At 41.3% G+C, this 23,156-nt stretch overlaps 1 protein-coding gene across 2 annotated transcripts; it reads left to right on the top strand.

The window, feature by feature from the left end:
* Window positions 1–9,121: 9,121 nt before the first annotated feature.
* Window positions 9,122–12,706, top strand: LOC147604281 (pentatricopeptide repeat-containing protein At5g39350-like). 2 transcript variants are annotated; one of them, XM_086795126.1, is made up of 2 exons: window positions 9,122–9,460; window positions 9,548–12,706. In XM_086795126.1, exons 1-2 carry the CDS (start codon window positions 9,287–9,289, stop codon window positions 12,482–12,484), a joined length of 3,111 nt encoding a protein of 1,036 aa, XP_086651252.1. In that variant the 5' UTR covers window positions 9,122–9,286; the 3' UTR covers window positions 12,485–12,706. The 2 variants fall into 2 exon arrangements, with proteins under 2 accessions (XP_086651252.1, XP_086651253.1); XM_086795127.1 differs by having other exon boundaries at window positions 9,135–9,460; window positions 9,565–12,706.
* Window positions 12,707–23,156: the final 10,450 nt, after the last annotated feature.

Raw genomic sequence — 23,156 nt, 5'->3', positions numbered from 1 at the left:
GGGAAGTTGTAAGCCTAAATTCTCACACACCAAATCCTCTTTCAGCTAGCGCACACACTTGTAAGATCGACATCAATGCTATTTTGGAAATTATGTTTATAAGATAATATTCTCAATCCTTCTTTTACTACTTATTTTGGCTCCCCCATGCAGGGTAGAGTTGGTAGGGTACAACTGGGTTTGGTTGCAGAGAAACACTGCTTGTAAAGTCTAGCTACTCGTCTAGCTACTCAACATTTGGAAAACCAAAAAGTCTAAAAGCAAAGCCCCCTAAGTTTGAACCCAAATAGCTTCCACTTACCAACAGACCCTCGCATGTTGATGGTTTAGATTGAACCACTCTTCCCATTACCACTGGCACTTGTATCCATAGACTTGGGTAGTCCATAGACTTGGGTAGTCACTCTTCCCGCTACCACCACTGGCACTTGTATCCATAGACTTGGGTAGTCACTTATATCCGTAGACGTAAGAAATCTGTCTGACCATGTGGTTCATTAGGCAGCACTAATCTATGCACTTGTTCCTCCCATTGATTGTGTCCAATGGTCTCAACCACACCTTAATCTAAACACTTTGACATCAATTTTCCCATTCTTGCAAGCTACATCAAGGGCCCATGCCAACACTTTGCATGCTCACCTTGGAACCAATTGTCTCAGCTTGATAGGTTTCATATTAGTGTAGGTGAGTGGGGACATTTCACCTTGCTAATATGTCATAATTTTTTGCCACGATGGTGGTGTATGTAACTCTGTGCGCGGAGGGACACTTTTCTAGATTGTGTTTTAATTTAAGTTTATGATTATAAATGTATTGTTTTTTAAAACGATTTGCTAGCATTAAGGGATAAAGGAACCAGTGAAGGGAATTAAATTAAGGAACCTTGTTATGTGATGCATCGGTACTAATAACGTGTTAGTAATTAAAAAAATTCATAGATGATCGTATCCCTAATTCGAAAAGTGGGTGGCAGGGTGGACGTGATTAGTCAGGCACTTTCCAAGAAAAATATAGGTAAATATTAGGTAAGACCCCCAAGACCATGAATGTATTTGTATATCAGATAGTCATGAATTAGCTCTTGATTAGGTGAACTTCGTAGAAAGCTTAGGGTGTTACTTACCAGTGAGATCCCTCCCTACCTCAAAAGAAGGAAGGGTATATGGTGTATCTTACAGAAGCCAATTTTTCTATCCATGCTCATGATTGCCAAACTAAACTACTTGTCCTAAGTTTTTGTTACTCTAAAACACAAGTTTCTTTCGTTTTAGAAAGTACCCACACAACTCAAGGTCCATTGGACTGCCTATTTTTTCCTTTTTCTACTTTGATAAGATTGATGGGCTCAGTCTAGCCCCATCCAATCCCATGGGTTTAGCCTCCACCCTCCATTGGACCTATAGCTGGTGTGAACTCATACACCCATAATGAAAAATTACCACTTTACGCACACACTACTTAAGATAACTTCACACATGCACTCCTTTGATAAATAATCCTTTTATAAAAGAAAAACATACAATTCTTTTCATCCATGCATATATCATATGTCCATATCACATATCACAAGTAACACATCATCATCATATTGCTCGTCACATCCTTAGACTAGGATGGTACACACCAAACAATGAGCCTGAACACTCCTAGACCACCATGATGATTGGAGGAGCCCTGAGGTACCCATAGCATCGAAGAAAACGGTTCGAAGGGACATGAATTTAGCAACTTGGTCACTGAACTATCCTTGTAGGAAATCCATGGAGTCTGTATTTATGTAATTTTTTATTCCAAAATAGGTCATATCCTCCAAAAATAGGTCATATCCTCCAAAAATATTAAAAGATGTTTTTACTAGCACGGCACTCTCTTATGTTCAAAATAGAGTGTCAATAAATTGAGGCTAGGGTTAAAGTATATCACACTTTACAAAAATATTAAAGTTCAAGTCTAATCTTGATAAATCAAAGCTTTTCAAAATAAATCATAATGTGCATAAGCTAGCACATGTATATACAAAGCTTGTTTACAAAAATGTGTGCTAACAAATAATATTGTGCGTATTCTCCTCTCAATCTTCTGAATCCTCTTCACTTATAAAATAACCAACAATAAATTAGTAAACAAATATTTCATAGGTATACAAACCATCACCACACATATTTGCCAGGCCTAAGTAACCCACGAATCAGGTTTAGATTTTGAAATATGTTTCTTAAACATAAACACATTGCAATCAGAGTTAGATGCCACGTACCAAGCCAAGATCAGTGGCTTGCTTGAGTTGAGGGAGTAGAGAATACCTTTTGAATGTAAAAATGTTCAACAAGAACTACAGAGATGACCTGAAGGAGACGGAGGCACTATTTACTAAGAGGGGACATGAGCTGGCACAAATTGCAAACCCCGACTGTGGAAAAGAGTTTTTAAAAAATTGATCTCGTACTACCAGGGATGGGGTGAAAAGGCTAGCAAATTCATTACTCCCAAGCTAGCAAAGATTGCTCGAGCACATGTTCCAAATGGAGAGTAAGATCTCTAACTCTCTTGACGCATTAATTTTTTTTTAAATGTAGGTAGAAACATAACGCTTGTTCACAATGTAGGAAATGCGTTCCCATACTACTATAGCTTGTTTGTTTTCATAGTTTGATAAGAACCTCCTAGATTTGTCTCCTCCCATTAACACATCTGCCAAAATATCAGCAATAGTACGTGATTGCTTGTCATCCTTTTTAAGTTGCACATGTCCCCACCATGAAAGCCCATGTTAGAGAGTAATAGCTCACGTTTCTCTAAACATGCATCCGATAGCTCTAATGGCAAAATGGAATGAGCATAGTCAAGATGAAGCTTTAATAGCTTATCCAATATTCTAATTTCTACATGTAAAGTACAAATGTTAACTCTCTCTAGCTTTATAGAAAGTATGAGATCCTAATTGGAATCCTTCGGCACAATACATGGTTCACCCTTGACTTTTGCTATTTTTGTTTACTTTCCCTTGCTCCTAGCATTTGATTTCCCTTTAGCCTTGGTTTGGTTTTCATCACCAATTACTTCCTTTGTCTTGTCTCTAGATGGAGGCTTCGTATAATCCATTGTAGGGTTGTACCATTTCGAACTGTTCATGCCTGCCATGCAATAGAGGCATGGGTTTGCTGATCTAGGACCACCACATACCCCATACATGCACTTCAATGCTTTCAAGTTGGCACTCATGTGCCACTCTAGTGTAAAGTTTCTTACCCCATCCACCACAAGATTCTCACCTTTATTCTGAGCATCAATAATGCTTGGAATTTTTGTGTGCTAGAACAACCATTTTAGAGTATTATGACTCTCATCTGGCATTGTAGCTGCCCCTAGGTAGTTCCATCTGTGACTGTGTACTATGTAATGGATCGTCTCCCTTACCTTGGGCATAATTTAAAGCTTTTTTCATTAGTTCCATAGTGATTCTTTCCAATTTTTGATGTTTGAGGATTTGTGCCTCATCAAGCTTGATAACAAAAATAAGATTACCCTCACAGTCCTATATTGTGTACTGAAAGAACTTCACCATGTTAATTGAACCCTTCTAACGTTATACATGTTGCACTTAGATGTTTATTTCTTTTTTTTTTTTGGCTTCTCCACATTCATTAAACCATCAATATTTTTGTATTCACCTATGAACCCTGGAACATCCAAATTTGTTAGTGTCATGCCATTGCTATGGTATGGGGTCGGGGTAAGCCTTATGCGCCAAGACAACGAGGCTTCATACCTTGGATTCACATTCATTAAACCGTCAATGTTTTTGTATTCAACTATGAACCCTGGAATAGCCAAATTTGTTGGTGTCGTGCCATTTCTACGATATGTGGTCGGGGTAAGCCTTACATACCAAGACAATGAGGCTTCATACCTTGGATAGTTAGCTTTGATATGGCTTTGTATCCCTTCCTGCTTATTAAAACCTTGTCACAAGCCTCCACCACCTCATGAGGCTTGACCAAGTCACAAAAGTCATTGCAAACTTCTTTGAGTGACAACCCTCCTTCGAAGCCCTGCACACTCCAAAAGCTTGAGCATTTCAATCAATTCATTATTTTTTATAGCAAACTTGACTATAGCAATTCTATCTAGAGGATTATCCAAGCAAAAACCTCCCACACTATTCATGTAGCTTTGAGCATGCCTCTTCCATTTCTTCTTAGTACCCCCATGTATTTCTAGGCATGTAACACTCTTAAACTGTCTAGATCTTGCTCTTAACCCAAAAGGAGTGCTTTTTAGTTGGGTTTTTTGGGGTTCATGTCCACTTCTCAATGTGCAATAGTATTTCAAGCACCAATTTGATATGGTGTCTTTTCTTTGAGTGTGGGTCAACCCTTGGAGTCACGATACCAAGAAGAAGAAAGAAAGTAGTATTGAACACAAAATGATGAAGATTCAAAGAGAAATCAAGAGATGGGGGGGGGAGAGAGAGAAAAAAAGACAATAAAAAGAAAAGAGAGGGAAAAACTTGTGTCATGCCCTATGGAAGAGAGAAGTATGTTATGAATTCAAATATTTGAATTAAGCTTATTTTAGAAAATATGTACTAAAATAGGTAAGACGACTACCAAGTATAGATGAATTAAAGACACTGTAGATACGTGATGGATGGCATATTAAAGACACTGTCCTCTAAATATAGGTAAAAGGGGCACATTTAATATAGCTATTTGTCTCTACTATTCTAGTTAAATCACTTTGATTAAGAAAGTTAATCCAATCCTTACACGGCCCCTTTTTTCATTTTTTGGCCCTAATGATAATACTAGCTTGACTATAATTATCTTAAATTTTATATGGAACTAATGTCATCATTCACAATACTAGCCTGACTATAATTATCTTAATTTTTGTGGAAATAATGTCATCGTACACTAACTTAACTTTTTATTATATTCTTGAATCTTATTGACATCGTGTGGCTCAAGGATTGGTGTGGGTAGCTCTGCCTGGCCACCACCACAACCTAGGTCCACCATTGATGAAAATGATAATGAAGTGGTGGTGATGACTAGTCTAGTATTTTGGAGGGGGGGAATCAATGACCATGCAATGTCACTCCCCCCCCAAATTTTTGTTGATTCAAACCTTTTTTAAATGTCAAGGTGTGGGTCAAAGGGTCACCACAACCTATGCTCAAGATTGGAGAGAGAGAGAGAGAGAGAGAGAGAGAGAGAGAGAGAGAGATTTATTATGACTAAACAGTGTGCATCTCAAGGCTTTTACATAACTACCGTGTGGGGGATGGATGAGGTAACCATGGGGAGAATTCCACACCCTACGGGGGAGAGAGAGAGAGCTTGAGTTCCTTGCAAGAAAAAACACACACAAGAGAGTGTAAGACACGAGAGAGAGATGGATGGCTGAATTTTCTTATATCTTCTTCTCTTCTCTACAACCATATAACTAAAAGATAAGAGTACATACATAAAGGAAAATTACTCTCCTACGATAACATATAATGGTTGGTCTATAGTGTGAACCTGACTATATGAGCTTGCATTATAACTATGCCATAACTCTAGTACTCCAAAGTGGCTATCACACAGCCTGCCATCCACCACTAGTGGCATATTAACCATAATCTCACCAACCATGCCAATGGCATAAGTGCAGAAGTTATCACCCAGGTGAGTTATCAATGTCCGCCCATAGCACTAGTTGAGCTCGATATCTCAACACTCCCCCTCAAGCTTAACTCCACACACTGCACTCCAAGTAAGCTCCTGAACGGATGTCCACCACCTGATCCTCTATGTAGACATATACCAGATCTACATCACTTACTAGAACCTGCTCCCTCACAAAGTGATAATGCAACTCAATGTGCTTCATTCTAACATGGTATATTGAGTTACTAGCCAACTGTATGCTACTCATGTTATCACACTAAATGACAACTTCCCTATCCACGAACTCACCCATATCACCAAGTAGCTTCTGAAACCAAGCTACCTCACAAGCTGCCATAGCAGCACCCCTGTACTCTGCCTTTGTACTCGACAAGGCAATTGTTGGCTGCTTTTTACTACTCCAACTTATAGCAACACTCCCAAATAAGAATATAAAACCACTGGGGTGGTAGATCTCCTTTCTATAACACTACCAGCCCAATCAGCATCTGTGGCCCATGTAGCTGTATCTCTGTACCAGCCTCGTAGAAAAGTCCATAGTCAACTATGGACTCTATATACCTAAGAATCTGTCTAGCCACATCTAAGTGTGGCTTCCTAAGGGCCTACATAAATTGACTCACAAGTCCAACAATATAGCACAAGTCTGGCCTATTAATGGTCTATTAGATCAAGCTATCCACTATGCACCTGTACATAGTGGCGTCCTCCAAAAGTGCACATGTATCTGCAAAAACCTGTGTCTGCTCCAATGGCATTGAAATAGGCTTACAGCCTATCATACCATACTTGGACAACATGTCCAAGCCATACTGCCTTTGCAATAACAAAATGCCATGAGGTGATCTCACACCATCAACTTTGGCAAACCTACAATAATATTTTGGGCCCACATAGACTTCAGCTGCAACATAGACTTCAGCTACACCGCTGTATATTGACATGACCAGTGCGCTTGTGCCATATGTCAATATCTGCAAAGGACACATATTCCATGCGCGCGAGCATAGTTGCCTTTACCTCAGGCATGTTCACATCCAAAGTAAACATCCTACCATTTCTGTTACCCTTTGCACACTGGTTTTTGAAGTCTTCCATAAAACATTCTTGAGGATTAAACCGCACTTGCAAACCCTACTCAACCATCCGTCCAACAAAAACCAAGTTCTTTGTAATATTTGAAACATGAAGAACATCTGCCAAGTACTTCATTCTGCCATCCTCCATAGATAATGGCACTTTACCAACATACCCAGTGGGATGCGCAGTATTATCACTTGTTTCTACACAACCTGGTTTTTCCATTTTCTACATCTCTAAACCACTCACCCATGACTGGTCATGTGGTTAAAGGTGCCAGAATCCACATACCAATATCTTGAGATCATGACACATCTCTTGTTGTGGAACCGAGCATTTACTGCATCACAAACAACTGCTCACTTCTGTCTCATCACCACCCTATTTACTAGATAATGCATAGTTGCCTTGCTTTTTGCAACTTTCCACTTTTAATGTCATTCTGCTTTTTATAGCAATCCTTTGTCATGTGCCCTGGTTTGCCACAATAATAGCACTCTATGCTATTTGCACTTTGATTTCTTGGCCAACCACCTCGGCCTCTTTGGCTCCCCCTGCCTCTAGACTAGTCTCTTCCACCTACTGCGAATCATTGGATTGTTATTGTCCAGAATTCTGGTTTCCTTGTTGGCCACCACCTTGGCCTTGACCATGACCTCTACCTCTGCCTCTACCTGAATTAGAGTAAAGGCCTGTTCTAATGTGTTCTTGCTTTGTGAAGAAGAGTCCTCACCTAGAGACTTTTCTTCTATGATTAGCATAGACACCAAGTCCCGAAAGTTGGGAATATTCTTTGTGACTGCAATGGAGGTCTTGAATGGCTTGTACTCATTGCCAAGCTCATTTAAACAGACACTCACCAAATCATCATCTTCCACCCATACATTGATAGACCCAAGGGATTCAACAATGCCCTTGATCATTGATCTTCCACCTATACATTGATAGACCCATTCATTGATCTTTCAAGCATACTCATAGACATACTTTTCTTTTCCACTGTATGCAACTCTTGTTTTAGTAGCTGCACTTTCCTTGCCTTTGTATTAGTTTGGAACATCTGCACCAAGTTCTACCATGCAAGTGCTAGAGTATTGGCATCATGTATGTGTCCTATCATTGTGTCTGTGACACTAATCAAAAGCCAATATATGACTTTTCTTGCACCTTGATTCCAATCCTTAAATGCGAGTTAAATGTCTTTATATCTGCTGGAGTGGCATTCTTTTCAGACCAAGGAAAAAATAGAAGCTAATCTTCACCAATTAGCTATTTTTTGGGGTTTTTCCGTAAAAACATTCGCCCGGTATCTTAAAACATTTGCCCAAGGATTTTAGAAACTATTCGCCCAATTTCGGACATTTTAGGGAATTTTATATTCGTCCCATTTTCTATAATTTTAGATTTATATAGGAGGAATAATCGCCAACCCACCTACACTTACATATTCATGGAGGCATCTTATTTTTTACCATGCTTCAGATAACTCTGGAGGCTCCTCATTGTCTCCTTCGACATAGTCCCAAAATCCTTTACCCATCAGGAAATTGGTCATTCTGAACTCCAGGCATGGAAGTTATGATTGAGTCCATCAAACATTTTTTCTTGCAAGAATCAGAAACCTGTAAACAGACAATTTTTGTATGCAACCTGTAACACAGCAATATCTTCTGTGACTACTACATCGGTACTTCAACACAACCAGTATGTTACCATATCTAACGAGAGGACATGTACATACACCCAATATCAACAATGCATGTGCAAAGACTGTCTGCACTCCCAAAATGCACTACTGCATTGCAATAACTAGTTTCCGACCAAAGACAGTTCTCTACCAGAACTTCCCTAAACTGCTAAAAATACCTTGCACTGATAGAACGGAGCTCGAAACACGATTTTGCCCGCAAAAATGTAGTATAAAGTATTGTGTATCATATAGGCACCTCTAAGCCTACGAAGACATCTCCTCAATCGGAGATGTGTAACTCCCGAAGCTACTGAGGGGGTGTTATACCTAAACAAGAAGGAGAAGAGTGTGTCATCCAATTCTGTTAGGTTTTACACTTTTGTCTTAGGTGGGGCAAAGTCCCTCTCAATGCCCTTGTGCCATACTAGCTAGTTTCACATTTGCTTAGGTTGGTTACACACATTTGCTTAGGCTGGTTACAGACAAACAGTGTACATCTCAAGGCTATTATATAGCTTCTCTACTGGGGAGATGGATGGGGTAACCATGCCACCCATTCCACTCTTGCACGTCATCCGATTGTTCTGTCAGGTTTTACACTTTTGTCTTAGGTGGGTGTGTGTGAAAAGGCCCTTACTACCCTAGTTTCCATTTGCTTAGGTGGCTACTGCTTGGTTAGCCTGGTTACACACAACATGCCCAGCCCGGAAGATCTTTGCCGCTCCATCCAGCCCTGTTTCATCCTTGTATTCAGCTGACACACACACGTGGGCGGGGGACGAGTGTGTATTTGCTCTGTATGGTGGGAGAGCTGTGTCATGGGTCCATTTGAGGTTTGATGGTAGTTTTGCCGCTTAGACACAGTCGCCAACTACTACTACGACGAGCATCAGCAACCCCAGCAGAAGCAGGATTTCAACCACCACATAAAAGGAGAAGCACAAGATGTCCACAACAGATTGAGCTTCCATCATGGTGGTGGGAGTTCTTCTGGCTAAACAACCAACAAAAGGTAGGTTCTCGGCTACACACACTCAGTATTCATCATCGTCCTCTTCATGTTGATGATAAAACTTCTCAACAGCACGGCGGAAATCAGGTCTCTTATTTCTGTAGGGAGGCTTTACATGATGATGAGGATGATGATGGTGGTGTTCTGGATGGCTGTACCGCTGGCAGTTATGGTGATGGCTGTGATGGGGACAATGGTTGTGGCGATGGTGATGACTTTGGCGATGATGAGGAGCTTCTTGAAATTTTATGTGAAGAAGGACATCTGGACAGGGCTCTGGGTGTGCTCTCTCGCATGGATGCAGCCCCTTCCGCCACCACTTACCTGTCCCTCCTCAAGATATGCATCAAGCGAAAGGCCCTTCCTCAAGCCAAACAAGTTCAAGCTTATCTTACCCGACACGGCGCCCGGCTGACTGGGTTGCTGGGTGACTATCTGGTAGTGGCACTCGCAAAGTGTGGTGCAAGAGATGAGGCATACCAGATTTTTTGCAGGCTGCCTCACCTTACTGTTATCTCCTGGACTGCCATGATCTCTGCTTGTGCAGAGAGTGGTTGCAGTTGGGAAGCATTCAGAATGCATCAGTGTATGCAAGAGGCTGGTGTGGAGCCAAACAGTTACACCTTTGTCAGCCTGTTAAAAGCTTGTGGCAGCTTACTGGACCTCGAACAGGGCATGAAATTACATGCTGATGCCAGCAGGCAAGGCTTGGCGTCCAATGTCTTTGTTGGCAGTACCCTTGTGAGTATGTATGGCAAGTGTGGTGTGGTTGTGGAAGCTGAGGATGTGTTCAGGGAACTCTCCGAGCACAATATTGTGTCATGGAATGTGATGCTATCAGCATATGTTGAGCAAGGTCAAGGAGAAAAGGCTTTACTCTTCTACAAACAAATGCAAGAGGAAGGAGTAAATCCAGACCCACGGACATTTGTGATGGCGCTTCAGGCATGTGGTGCTTGCGCAGAGAGGGAAAAACCTCTTGCGGAAGAGAGACGTTCAACCAATATAATTTCCTTGGAGATTGGACGGGCATTACATGCCAATGCACGTACAAAGGGCTTTGCATCTGATGTCTTTGTTGGTACCACCCTTGTCAGTATGTATAGCAAGTGGGGGGCCATTCTGGAAGCAGGAAATGTGCTTGGTGCCCTGTCTCAGCAAAATGTCGTGTCATGGAATGCGATGCTCTCAGCATATGTTGAGCAGGGACAAGGAAAGAATGCTCTACATCTGTACAGGCGGATGCAACAAGAAGGTGTGAGTCCAGACCAGTTGACGTTTGTGCTGGCCTTTCAAGCATGTGGCATCCTTGCCCAGAACGAAGAAGACCTTGTGATGTCTCTAGCAATTGGACAGGCCTTACACGTAGACGCTTGCAAGCAAGGCTTTGTTTCTGATGTCTTTGTTGGTAGCACACTTGTGAGTATGTATAGCAAGTGCAGGGCGGTTGTGGATGGGGAGGATGTCTTTAATGCACTATTTCAGCGCAATGTTGTGTCGTGGAATGTGATGCTCTCAGCATACGTTGAGCATGGTCAAGGAGAGAAGGCCTTACTTTTGTACAGACAGATGCAGGAGGAAGGTGTGAATCTAGACCAGCACACGCTTATGTTTGCCCTTCAGGCATGTTGCACCCTTGGAGGGAAGGAAGGAGCTATTATGGTGGATGAAAAATTAACCAAACTGACATCATTAGAGATTGGACAGGCATTACATGCTGATGCTTGCGAGAAAGGCTTGGCATCTGATGTTTTTGTCGGCAACACCCTTGTGAGTATGTATGGCAGGTGTGGGGCCATTTTAGAAGCCCAGCATGTGTTTGGTGCATTGTCCCAGTGTGATGTTGTGTCATGGAATGCGATGATCTCAACTTTCATAGAGCATGGCCAAGGAGAGAAGGTTTTACAGTTGCACAGACAGATGCAACAGGAAGGCATGTGTCCTGACCAGCTGACATTTGTCATGGCCCTTCAGGCATGTAGCACCCTCGCAGAGAAGGAAGATTTTTTTGGGAAGGGACAAACAACCAAGGTAGTGTGTTTGGAAATTGGAAAGGCACTACATGCTGATGCGGCTCGCAAGGACTTCGTATCAGATGTCTTTCTTTGCAGCACCTTGTTGAGTATGTATGCCAAATGTGGGGTAGTTGAAGAAGCAGAAGTTGCATTCAGTGCACTAATTCAGCATGATACTGTGTCATGGAATGCAATGCTCTCAGCATATGTTGAACAGGATCAAGGCAAGAAGGCTTTAGGGATGTACAGACAGATGCTCAAGCAACACGTTTCTCTGGATAATGTTTCGTTTGTCTGCATCCTGCAAGCCTGCAGTGCAACCGGAAGTTTGGAAATATGTAAACAGCTTCATTTTGACATTATTTGTGCTGGGTATGATCGGATTCGCTCCATGGCAGCCAATATTATTCATGTGTATGGGAGTTGTGCAAGCATGGTAGATGCGCAGACAGTCTTTGGTGAGGTTCCAAAGCCTGATATTGTGTCATGGAATGCATTTATTGCTGGTCATGCAGGAGAGGGAAATCTTGTTGCAAGCCTGCACAGGTTTGAGAATTTGAAACTGGCAGGTTTTCAGCCTGATGAATCAACATTCACTTCAGTTCTCTCGGCTTGCAGTCATTCTGGCCTTATGGAAGGTCTTGAGTACTTTGAGTCCATGGGCAGAGATTATGGCGTAACTCTAGACCTGAAACATTATGGCAGTATTGTAGATCTGCTTGGGCGTGCAGGTGACTTCAAAAGGTTAGAGAATATATTAGGGAGGATGCCAATGCAGGCGGATTTGACTCTTTGGTTGTGTTTGCTGAGTGCATGTCGTAAGCATGGCAATTTAGAGCTGGCAAAACAGGCATATGATCATGCAGTGAGTCTACAGCCTAAGCAGGATACTGCATATATTATCATGTCTAGCATATATGTTGATGCTGGGCTGCTTGAGCATGCAGCCAAGGTGGATAACTTGAGAAAGGTACAAGGTATGGATGAAGTTAGGCTAGAGCTGGATTGAGTACTAGAAGAAAGCACACTCATTTGTTGGAGAAGATCCGTGAGCAAGAAACATCCTGAAAAGTATGTGCGCCGCTCACATGTGTGTGTGTGTGTGTGTGAGAGAGAGAGAGAGAGAGAGAGAGAGAGAGAGAGAGAGAGAGCATGGATAGGACCTTTCCTAAACTATGTAGGGGTCCCTTAAATTGTTATATAGTCATTGCCAAGATTTTGATTCAAGAAATTCTTTTCTTTCAAAAGAATCATGAGGTGGGGGCATCAAATGTTACACCCAAAATTGAGGCATTGGATAGTGATGTCAAAGAGGCACTCCATAGGTCTCAACTAGGACCATTTGGAGGTAAGGATAACAATCTCAAGAAAGTCGTTTTAAACTTGACTAATTCCCTGGATGAGTACTTTGACATTCTGGGGTATAACAATAGAAGCAAGATGACTCTTGCTAGGTTGAAGATTTCGATGTTGCTCGAAATAGCAATCGGGCGAAACAGATTGAATCTAGCCATCTAAATCAAGACCCACTCAAATGGGAAGACATGAAGGCTTACCTTCATTAAAGATTTTGTCCTTTTGGATTTAAGAGAAGAAGATGAATGAATTCCTAGAGTTATCTCATGCAACCAAACCCATTGAGGCATATCATCAATCTTATGCAAGCCTTTTCGGATATGCTCTTACGATGGGATGATGAGGCATATCATCAATTTGCCAGAAGATTGGATCGTCCCCTAGATAGATTGCTAAAGAATGCAATGCCCTCTTCTTTAGCGAAAGCAGTAATGATGGATGAGGATTTTGCGTAAACTTTTTTCTAAGGAGATAGCCCAATAGAAACCTTTGTTGCTACTCCCCTCCCCCTCTCCTACCCCCTTCTCTCAAAGAGAGCTTCATCAAATTTCGGGTTTACCAAGGCTAAAAAGAAATCAAGGATAAGATCAGAGTCAAGTCATGGAGCCAATAGACCCAGAGACCAAGATTCTTTTCCTAGAATGTCTTTAGTTCTATAGTCTTAGCTCAGAAAGAAGTGTAAGTGTATTAGATGCTAGTAGATAGGACACTTAATGAATGATTCCTTGTTAGTTTTTTGATGACTCTTCTCTAGGATCTTATTAGTAGAGGCTTGTGGTTTCAGTCCATAGAAATTAGGGACCTCTATCTCAAAACTAGAGAAATCAAAGGAGACAAACCAGCCAACAACTTCTAATGTCATTATCGCAGAGCTAACTAGGAGAAAAATAAAAGAGACATAATTCATACTATTGAGCACTAGGGTTAGAATCAATAGTTTTTAGTAATATCTAGATCCTAATCAATTTTCAAGGTAAAGATTTTAAGCTTTTGGTTGATTTAGAAAGCTCTCATTTGTTTATTTCACCTAATTACTTGTGTAAATTAGTAAATCAATTAGAGGTAAGATAAACCAATGTAAGTGAAATTGTGTTATGAGAATATATTTTAAGCTCTCTTAAAAATATTATTCTACCCTCGTAGATAATTCGAGAACGTTTGGATTATCTTTGCGTCATGTTAAATTATGTTAATATCATGGGAAATGCCATTATAAATATTAATGTATTTGGTATACATTGACATATGGTTGGGACCTCTAATATTTGTTACAGTTGGTTTGTATGGAAAGGTGGCTTTACTATGGTTTGAGAATGAGGTGTGCACATACCTTGAAAAATAATTGTGAGATAGGAGTGCCATGGGAAACTTCAACCACTTTGATCTGTTAGGTCCCCGATGAGTAATAGCTTTCTGGGCCCATGCACAATCAGCGTCATTGAACTTTGACAACAAGGATTGTGGATTGCCAAGACCCATACGCTGCATCATAAATACATCATGTGAAGTTGTGTTCGCGGCACATAAATGGTAGTGACCTTGGAAATTTTGCATGCATATAAAACAAGGTAAATGATGACATATACAATGTTTGTTCATTTGATACACAAAAAAACAATGTACAATCCACTTACTTGTTGATCATGCATAGCACCAACAAGAACTTTGCTTCCTCCTCCTCAAGGAATCAGACCACTCTACAATTCACCTTGGGAATCTTATCTCTTTCAACTCGATTGGTTTTTGCCCATTCTTGCCAAGCTTTAAGTCGATGGTTGCTATCCCAAACAACAAACATCTTCCCAACCATGTGTTGCCATCCTTCTATCTCCTCTAGTATCATGCCAAACTCACCTAACAACGATAGGTCATGACTGGCTACACTTCGATGGTCGAATGAAATGGGCTCATTGCAAGGGAATCCCTTCAAGGCCATGAATGCCGCCATTGTTGATTGGTATGTGCTCTCCTCTATGCTTTTGATTAACCCCTCATTTGTATGGATTGCCGAGTTTGCAAGGAGGCAACAAAGTGGCACTCTAGGAAGACGATTATAATTATCGACCAAGTGGTCCTCCATCCAATTCGTGGAGATGTGTTGATTAACCACTTGGCCAAAACTCTCTGTTTCTCGATGTTCATCTTGTAAACCATGATTTGTTTATTGTGACCACGGGCACAGTTACTTGAGTTCCTTGAGCATTGAGTTTGACTGCCCACTCCAATCATGTGAAGAGGTTTGATGGTAGGACCACTTTTCTGATTTGTAAGTATAACTTTCATTGGGAAATCTTTGATCCAATGATGATCTATGCCACAATGTTTACAAGTTGCAGGTGGCATGCTAGAGGATGCAGCTTGAGAGAAGAATGGAGAGAGGGGAGAGAGAGGAGGGAGGGAGGGAGAGAGAGGAGGGGAGGGAGAGAGGAGAGAGAGGAGGGAGGGAGAGAGAAGAGGGAGGGGAGAGATAAAGGAGGGAGAGAAGAGAGAGAAGGAATGGAGAGAGAAGAGGGGAGAGAATATAGGATGGTAAGTTTTGAATATATATATATATATGTGTGTGTGTGTGTGTGTGTGTGTGTGTGTATAATATATATGTATATCATATGACTTGTTTTTTTATTGGAATTAATATTTTTTAAAATTAATAATTGTTTTAAAATGGTCGAATTAAAAACAGCCAACTTATTAGGGATTCCCAAACCCCAAGCGAGATTTTCTGAGCGAACCCAAAATTCCAAGTGAAATATTCCAAACGATGAAGTCGTAACCTTATCACAATGATTTTCATCCAATAGTGTCACATATGACATAGATGCCACAACAAAAAATAGTTCATCACAATATTACATTGTTGCAAAGAAAGTAGACGCAAATAACATAAATGGCACAGCAAAAGATATGTCATCACAAAAGGCATATTCCACTCAGCATAACATTAGAGTTGCTAACTAAAGAAGTTGTAACCATACCACCATGCCTTCCAAGAAAAACTACTGCATATGTTATAGATGCCACAACAAAAAATAGTTCATCACAATATTACATTGTCACAAAGAAAGTAGATGCAAATAACATAGATGGCAAAGATATGTCATCACAGGCACACTCGACCTAGCATAACACCGGAGTTACTAACTAAATAAGTTGTAACCATACCACAATGCCTTCCGAGAAGATCTAATGCATATGATTAGGCAGTCTTCACAGGTACATCATGGAAAATCTGATATTGTCATAGAATAGTTCACACCCTTAGAAATGAATCTCTCTATACTAACATAGAAGATATAGGACTCATTGCCTAGTACAATGGTCTCACGAATAACTAGTGCATGCATGGTTCTTCCATTCTCAATTCTATCATGAAATTCCTTTTCAACTTTGATCTCCACTTGACAATTTTGCCATCTCTGTACTTTGGGCAAAAACCACTCGGAACTTTGCTTCTACCTCCCGCTACTTGGGCAGCTTTAGGGGTCCCACCCCCTGTAGCATAAAACTATTACCTTGCAACAATTGTACTACATGAGGCAACAAACATGTCCCCTCTTCAACTAGCAACACCCTTGGTTTTGGGCCCGATGGTCCAACCACAAGATCATGAACATCCCAAGCATGCGTGTTTGAAGTGTTGCAAAACCAGATGTAACCTTCCACCACCCCGCCAGGGCGTGATCTTGATGTAGGGTACTTTCTATGGCCCCAAAAGCATGGTGCAGCCACTCCTTGACCACCACTACCGGCACCCTCGTTAATGTATCTCCCACATCTCTCACTTTGCCCTGACAATTTGCCAAAACAAGTAATTTTCTCCCTGCCTCAGTTCTTTGAATTGCCCACATTGTTTTCGCCAGTTTTGTCTTAGGCCCAAAGGTCTCTTGCCCATCCCTTGCACATTCTTGTTTCCTTGCTCCTTTAGACACTGTTACTATCACGTACTCTGGTCTATGACTATCATCTTCCAAGATTACACGAGGATTAGTGAAGATTGGTATTTTCTTGCGAGCACTACACTGATTGATATTTTCACGACTCATCTCTGGACTATTGATGCCCATCTCCTGCATGTTGATGTGTCATGTCCACTAATCTCCTGCCAGATGAACTCCCTGCATTTTGATTGAAAAATATCTTAACACTTTGCAACACGGCCAATGCCATGCCTGCACCCGTAGCTTCATAAAATGAGATATGAAACTTGTACCCCACAAAAGCTCACATGCTTGCATGTTTAGTTTCGGGGCGAGGTTTGTGGTCAGCACAAAAACACCAAAAGCATCTTGAGTCACGAACCAAGCAGCCGAATGAGATCCCCTTACATTCCTCCAAGCTAACCAAGTCTCCAAGGTTGGAATCTCTCCTTGTATCGCATGACCCAACAACCAAAATTTTCTAATTTCATTTTTGCATATCGTGGCCACATCTATGATGGTGCATTTCTCCATTTATGACACAATACTTTATGATCCTCTTGGTACGATGGTCATATACACTTATTCTAGGTTATTTGGTTTTTATATGTAGGCCTTAAAGGCCCCATCATTGTCAAAATGTCATCTCCTTTTGTATTTGTGTCGGATGTTGTGTATGGTGATCTAGCAAATACTTGGAGATACCAAGTGCATAGCGATAGCCGTCGACTACATTGTTATAGGCTGCAATTTTGCATTCGATGTGAGAAACCTTAGGTGGGCTGGTACATGACATATGATCAAAACTAAGCCAGAAGGCAGAGAGTACATTAGGAAGGAGAGGCGAGTGGGTTGGTGGACTGGAGATTTCTTCTTAGACCTCCTGCTTGGAGGGGTGCATCATGCACCAACCATACACCCTGTTTGGGATGCATGTACAGAGGACCATGTGCATTATGGTGTGGCCCTTTCTTCTTTGACACTATCAGACTCCGGTTGGTTGCTTATTATGGCATCATTGGGAGGTACGTATACAACTTTTGTTTGGAAATTGAGTGTATTTGATATTGTGTCCGCATGAATCATTGCTCCTCTCACTTTGCCACAGGAGATTTGATTGGGTGGGTGGAGAGGTTATGTCAAGTTTCAGACTTTGTGAGTACATCATGTTGTTGTGCTTCACCACAATGTATAGGGCTACCTTGAGACTGCTGGGCTACGTACCAAGGTAAGATTGGTGTGTGCTTGTTCACATGTTTTGTTAAAAATGTGTTAGTTGTAGTCATGATAATATTCATTATGTTGCTTGACGTTTCAGTGTGACACTTCTGCGCTTTTGATGGTGCATCATCGTGGGATGCGTCTGCCATCTTACATTGGTGGGATGCGTCTGCCATCTTACATTGGTGACAGTCTGCCCTACTTTGTTTGCTTACGCATGCAGCCTGCAGGTGTTGCGTCACTACATGCCGAATGCATATATGGAATTGGCCCCCTTAGGAGAGGCATGCAAGGGAGTCTTGAGAGGAGCCAGAGTTTTCTTGGTTATTTTTTGGAGTTACTGTGCTGAGGAGGAGATATTTGCCTTGAGTTAGGATGTGGTACAACTCCCATCCTGAAGGCATGTTTGATTACAGGGTGTGTTTTTGCATCCATTGAGATGGATGAGAGACTTATGACTTCTTATGTTCAACCTTTGCTTTGCACTAGGAAGTGGCCTAGAGAGGATGATTCTGCATCTTTTGAAGATGAGGATGTGGACAAAAGTGTGGGTGTAAACCTGTTCGATGATTAGTGAGCCATGCACTTTCACTAGCTACATGTTTCTTGCTACTTATGGATATTTATGATAGGGTTTTGATTGCTAGGAGTTTTTGATGTGGTGTATGTTTTGACATATCATGGACATATATGACATGGTTTTGGTTTTGATGCTATCAATTTGTCTTTTGAGTGGTGATTTCTGAAAGTTAACGTATCTTTTGGTTTCTTGGAAAAGTATGTTGCCAACGTATGTTGAACCACTGACAAGATCAATGGCAGATGATAAATGGTGCAAGAAGGATGTCCAAGAACGTCAACTAAGGCACAACATCTTCATTGATGTGATGAGTGTGCCTCATCTTAGTCATTCAGATTAGCTCTTATATTTGTGTTTCGATTTTGTTGTTGGGCAATATTTTTTCCTAGTATCTTGGTTGATTGTTAGTCTTTCTATATTAAACTCACATAAGCTGCAAATATACCGAGGGTCTTTTGTGTACAATGCATTCAAAAACAAGAAACTAAATTGCATATTGTAATCTTTTGTTGTGGATGCAAAATCTTCATTGTGGCGATAGGTGCAACTTGTCTTTGTCTTTGTTTTTCGGTTTTGTTACATAGCGATAAAGTATCCTTGTATCTTGGTTGATTGTGTGTTGTTTGGAAAACAAGTCACATTACATCTTCTTTGTACATTGTATTCACTAGACGAAGATACTAATTGGTATATTATAAATTTTTTCATCAATGACAAAATTTTGGCTCTTTTCTTTAATAATGCAATTTGTTGAGTTAGGCTAGTTTGATGGGTTCTGCTTGGTTATTTTGGTTTGCCCAAAAAATCTCGCTCGATCTCAACTTATTTAAGGGTGTTAATCACCATTGATTACTTGTGTACTTGGTACTTGTTGTGTCATTCTTTCTTGTTCTTGTGTACTTCTTTTTTGTTCCTCTTGTACAATCACATTCCCATCTTCTAAGAAGAATATAAGTTTCAACAATAATGGACGAGTTCTCGTGAGTGCAAAGTTTTACAAGAACAAGTAGCTTCCCACTCATTCTATGGATTGCAAGCCATAGTAAATATTGGGTCCCGAGAGTTGCATATCCCTCTTGAGGCAACCTCTAATCAGGAGGGGAGGAGTTCTATATACTTGAGGACTCTCTTTCAGCCAATTATTCTGCAATAATTGTGATGCTTTATTGAACTCATACCCACAGCCAATAGCCATCTTAAATAGCCTCCCTAGAGGACTTCCAACTCATGTGATAGATTTATGCAACCCCTTTCAATATAACAACAAGACCGATTCATCAGGCTCATCCATTGTTGTTGTAAGAGGAGATGATAAGAGCATTTTGGAATACTTTTGGAGCATGAAGAGGGGAAACACAATAATAAAGATTTTGTTGAATATCAAAGAGGTTATTAAGGTCATGGAGATTCCTAGGAAATATAATGGTGATATTGCATTTGAGTTCCCACCAACCATGGGTACACGCTCAAGAATGGACTCCATGGAGCATAAGTATGATCCCCCACTGGTGGTCAAAGCCGCAAACCTCTAACAGTGCCTTCCTTGGAGTATGTCAGAGAAGCCATTTTCTGAGCAGTAATGGAAAAGGAGCTTTCCAGATGCATTGCTGCACTCCTCTCCACCAGTGGGTTAGTGCCTTTAGCATGCTTATAGTAAAATGTGATGTATTTGACAGCCTGTTTTCTTTAAACGTGGGCAAAGTTCGTTCACACACTTTAAACTACCTCACTTGCAGCCTGGCAAGGGCCTTTAAAGGCGAGCTTTGGCTTGGATGTACTTCTGAAGCTAAAGCGAGAGTGCACTTTTATGACTTCTTCCACAAAAGTAGGTTCCTGGGTCAAGGGTCCTCAGGTGAGAAGTGCTATGTTTTCAAGATGTCCACAATTGGACCCACTTTAGGGTTGGATTTGGTGAATCGAATGCGATAGACTGGCTTTGGCAACCTACGACATACATGGATACAGTTTGACCACACCTGACGAACATCAAATTGGGTGACCATGGCTTGTCATGTTTATGATCCAAGGTAGCATATTACCATTGTAGAGTATTAAGGTAGTTACAACTGGTCAATTGTGTTACCTCATAAATGACGAGAGTTTTCACGTAGCATGCATGATCCTCTAATGATTACAACATGTGAACTGAAAGAGGAGGATATGGAGACCAAATGTCTATTCTGGGAATGCATTAATGAAGTGATGGCCAACCATGGTTGTGAAAGGGAATATTTCTTTCGTTTTATGTGGTAGATGAGACTCAGGCTAACTGGAATGTAGTTTGACATGTGTTCAATGGTGGAAAAAATAGCATTCTGATAGATAGGGAGAGGTCTTGCCTATTTCATTGGGGGAGCAAAGCATGGTTTCCCACACAATAAAGTATGTGTGTGTTACGTCTCAAGAAGAGCACAAAGCAATGCGCGAGAAATGGTGCATGGCTCCTATCAGTGAAGCTGCATCAATGGAGGCTCAATTGATATGTCAATAGTGTTGCCATATATATATAGGCAGTGATGTCTGTGAACACACTTAGGACCGCCGGGGCACTTTTTCCCTCTTTAGGAGGTTTTTTCCCCCGGCTTGTATATACGCCCATCCTTCTAGGGCTAACTTATCTTTGTACATTGACACAATCTAATACACTTTGTGTTGTGTGCATTCTTGCTTCTTCTTCTCCAAGCTTTGTGTGCTTTCCTGCAACCCTAATTCCAACAATTGGTATCAGAGCAGGCATCGGCTCCCAGGGCTACACCGTCAGCACCCTCCGACTCACGTTCTCCGATTGAGGTGAGTTTTCACGAGCGCTTGCGGGTCCCTATACTCTGCATCTGAGGTCATTTCGGGCTCCGTTTTTGCATTTCAAGTTCTGCACAGGTGTTTTCGTCATTTTCTGCAGAAATTTCGACAGTGCAGTTTTCTGCAAAACAGGCATACGTACTCTATTGTGGACCGTGCTACATAGCACGAGTTGTTTTCTATTCAGTCTTTGCTTCATTACAGGCAGCTTTTGCATCAGTTTCAGTCAGTGGCCATGGCTGATAACAGCAATGATGTATTTCGCATGTTGTCTGCTGAAGACAAACTGGATGGAGACAGCAACTACCCACTTTGGGCATACATGATGCAGCATGTTTTGGTTGCAAAAGGAGTGTGGAACATTGTGCAGGGTATGGATGTACGTCCAGGTTCTGTGGATGTAGGATCTGTTGAGGATGTTGCAGGTTCTAGCAACTCTACTGTTGGTGCTGTTTTACCCACTGCTGAACAAGCTCGTTGGGATGGTAAAGATGCGCAAGCTCATGCCTTGATTGCACTTTCTGTCAAACGTAACATCACCCCACATATTCGTTCAGCTAAAACAGCAAAACAAGCTTGGGATATTCTAGCTGGTTTGTATGCAGGTCGTAACGAGGCAAAAATCGCTTACCTGCGTAAAGAGCTAGAATTGAAGATTATGCAAGAAGATGATGACATGAATGTTTTTCTTGCTGAGATTAAAGATCTCAAAGAACAGTTGATTTCTGCAGGTGAGATTATTCCTGATCATTCTCTTGTGCAGACTGTTCTTGATGCTTTACCTGAGACATATCAGACTTTTGCTTCCACATGGAGACTTCTTAATGAGGACAGACCTGATGCTGTCAAGTATGATACTTTAGTCAACAAGCTCTTGCAAGAAGCGCAGTCTAGGCAAAACAGGGCCAGGCAGCGTGTAGTTGATCAAGCATTTATTGTTGCTGCCCAGCAGCAGAGAAGAAGTGGTAAGGCAGCCCCTTCCACTGTTTCTTCTCCTATTAGTAGGTCTGCAACTTCTTCTCCTTCCACAGGTAGTAACAATAAGTCTGAGAAGGCTCTTGATAAAGGCAAGAAAAAGACCAGGTGCAACTATTGTAAGGCAAATGATCATGTCATTAAGAATTGCCCTAAGCTAAAGGCTAAAGAGGCAAAGAAGAAAGAGTCAAATGCAGCCACAATAGCGGATGCTTCTACAAATGCAGATTCTGCAAATGTTGTGCAGGATACAGAATGGGCGTTTAGCGTGTATTGCCAGTATGACCCATCTGTACATGATGCATGTTTGGCAGTTTCTGTTGACTCTCATGTTTGGTATTTTGACAGTGGTGCTACAAAGCACATTACCTCGCATCGTGATATGTTCACTTCTCTTGAGGCTGTCCCTAATGGGAATACTGTCACATGTGCCAATAATGCTTCTTACCCAGTGAAGGGCGTTGGTAAAATTATGCTTACTGCTGCAAATGGCAGCGCTTTCACACTTTCAGATGCTTTGTATGTGCCAGGGATAAAGAAGAATCTATTGTCTGTCTCTGCGCTTGCTAGACTTGGATTTGTAGTCAAATTTGTGGATGACAGATGTACTGTTCATGATTTGACTTTTGGTGATACGATTATTGCATCTGGAACCTTGTTTCGTGGGCTGTATAGGCTCAATTCTTATGACAAGTGTGTGGAAGATTCAGCAAATGCAGTTTCTGATGAAAAGGCAGTTTCAGATGCAAAACTATGGCATGCTCGTTTTGGTCATCTGAACTTTGCTAGTTTGCTGCGTTTGCAGAAATTTGATATGGTTGCTTGAAACATGTTTG

This window comes from Cibotium barometz, chromosome 62, assembly GCF_041138505.1.
Source record: "Cibotium barometz isolate CiBa-2024 chromosome 62, ASM4113850v1, whole genome shotgun sequence".
Lineage (NCBI taxonomy): Eukaryota > Viridiplantae > Streptophyta > Polypodiopsida > Cyatheales > Cibotiaceae > Cibotium > Cibotium barometz.
Note: the sequence above shows the minus strand (reverse complement) of the source record. Positions and strands in the feature narration are given on the sequence as shown.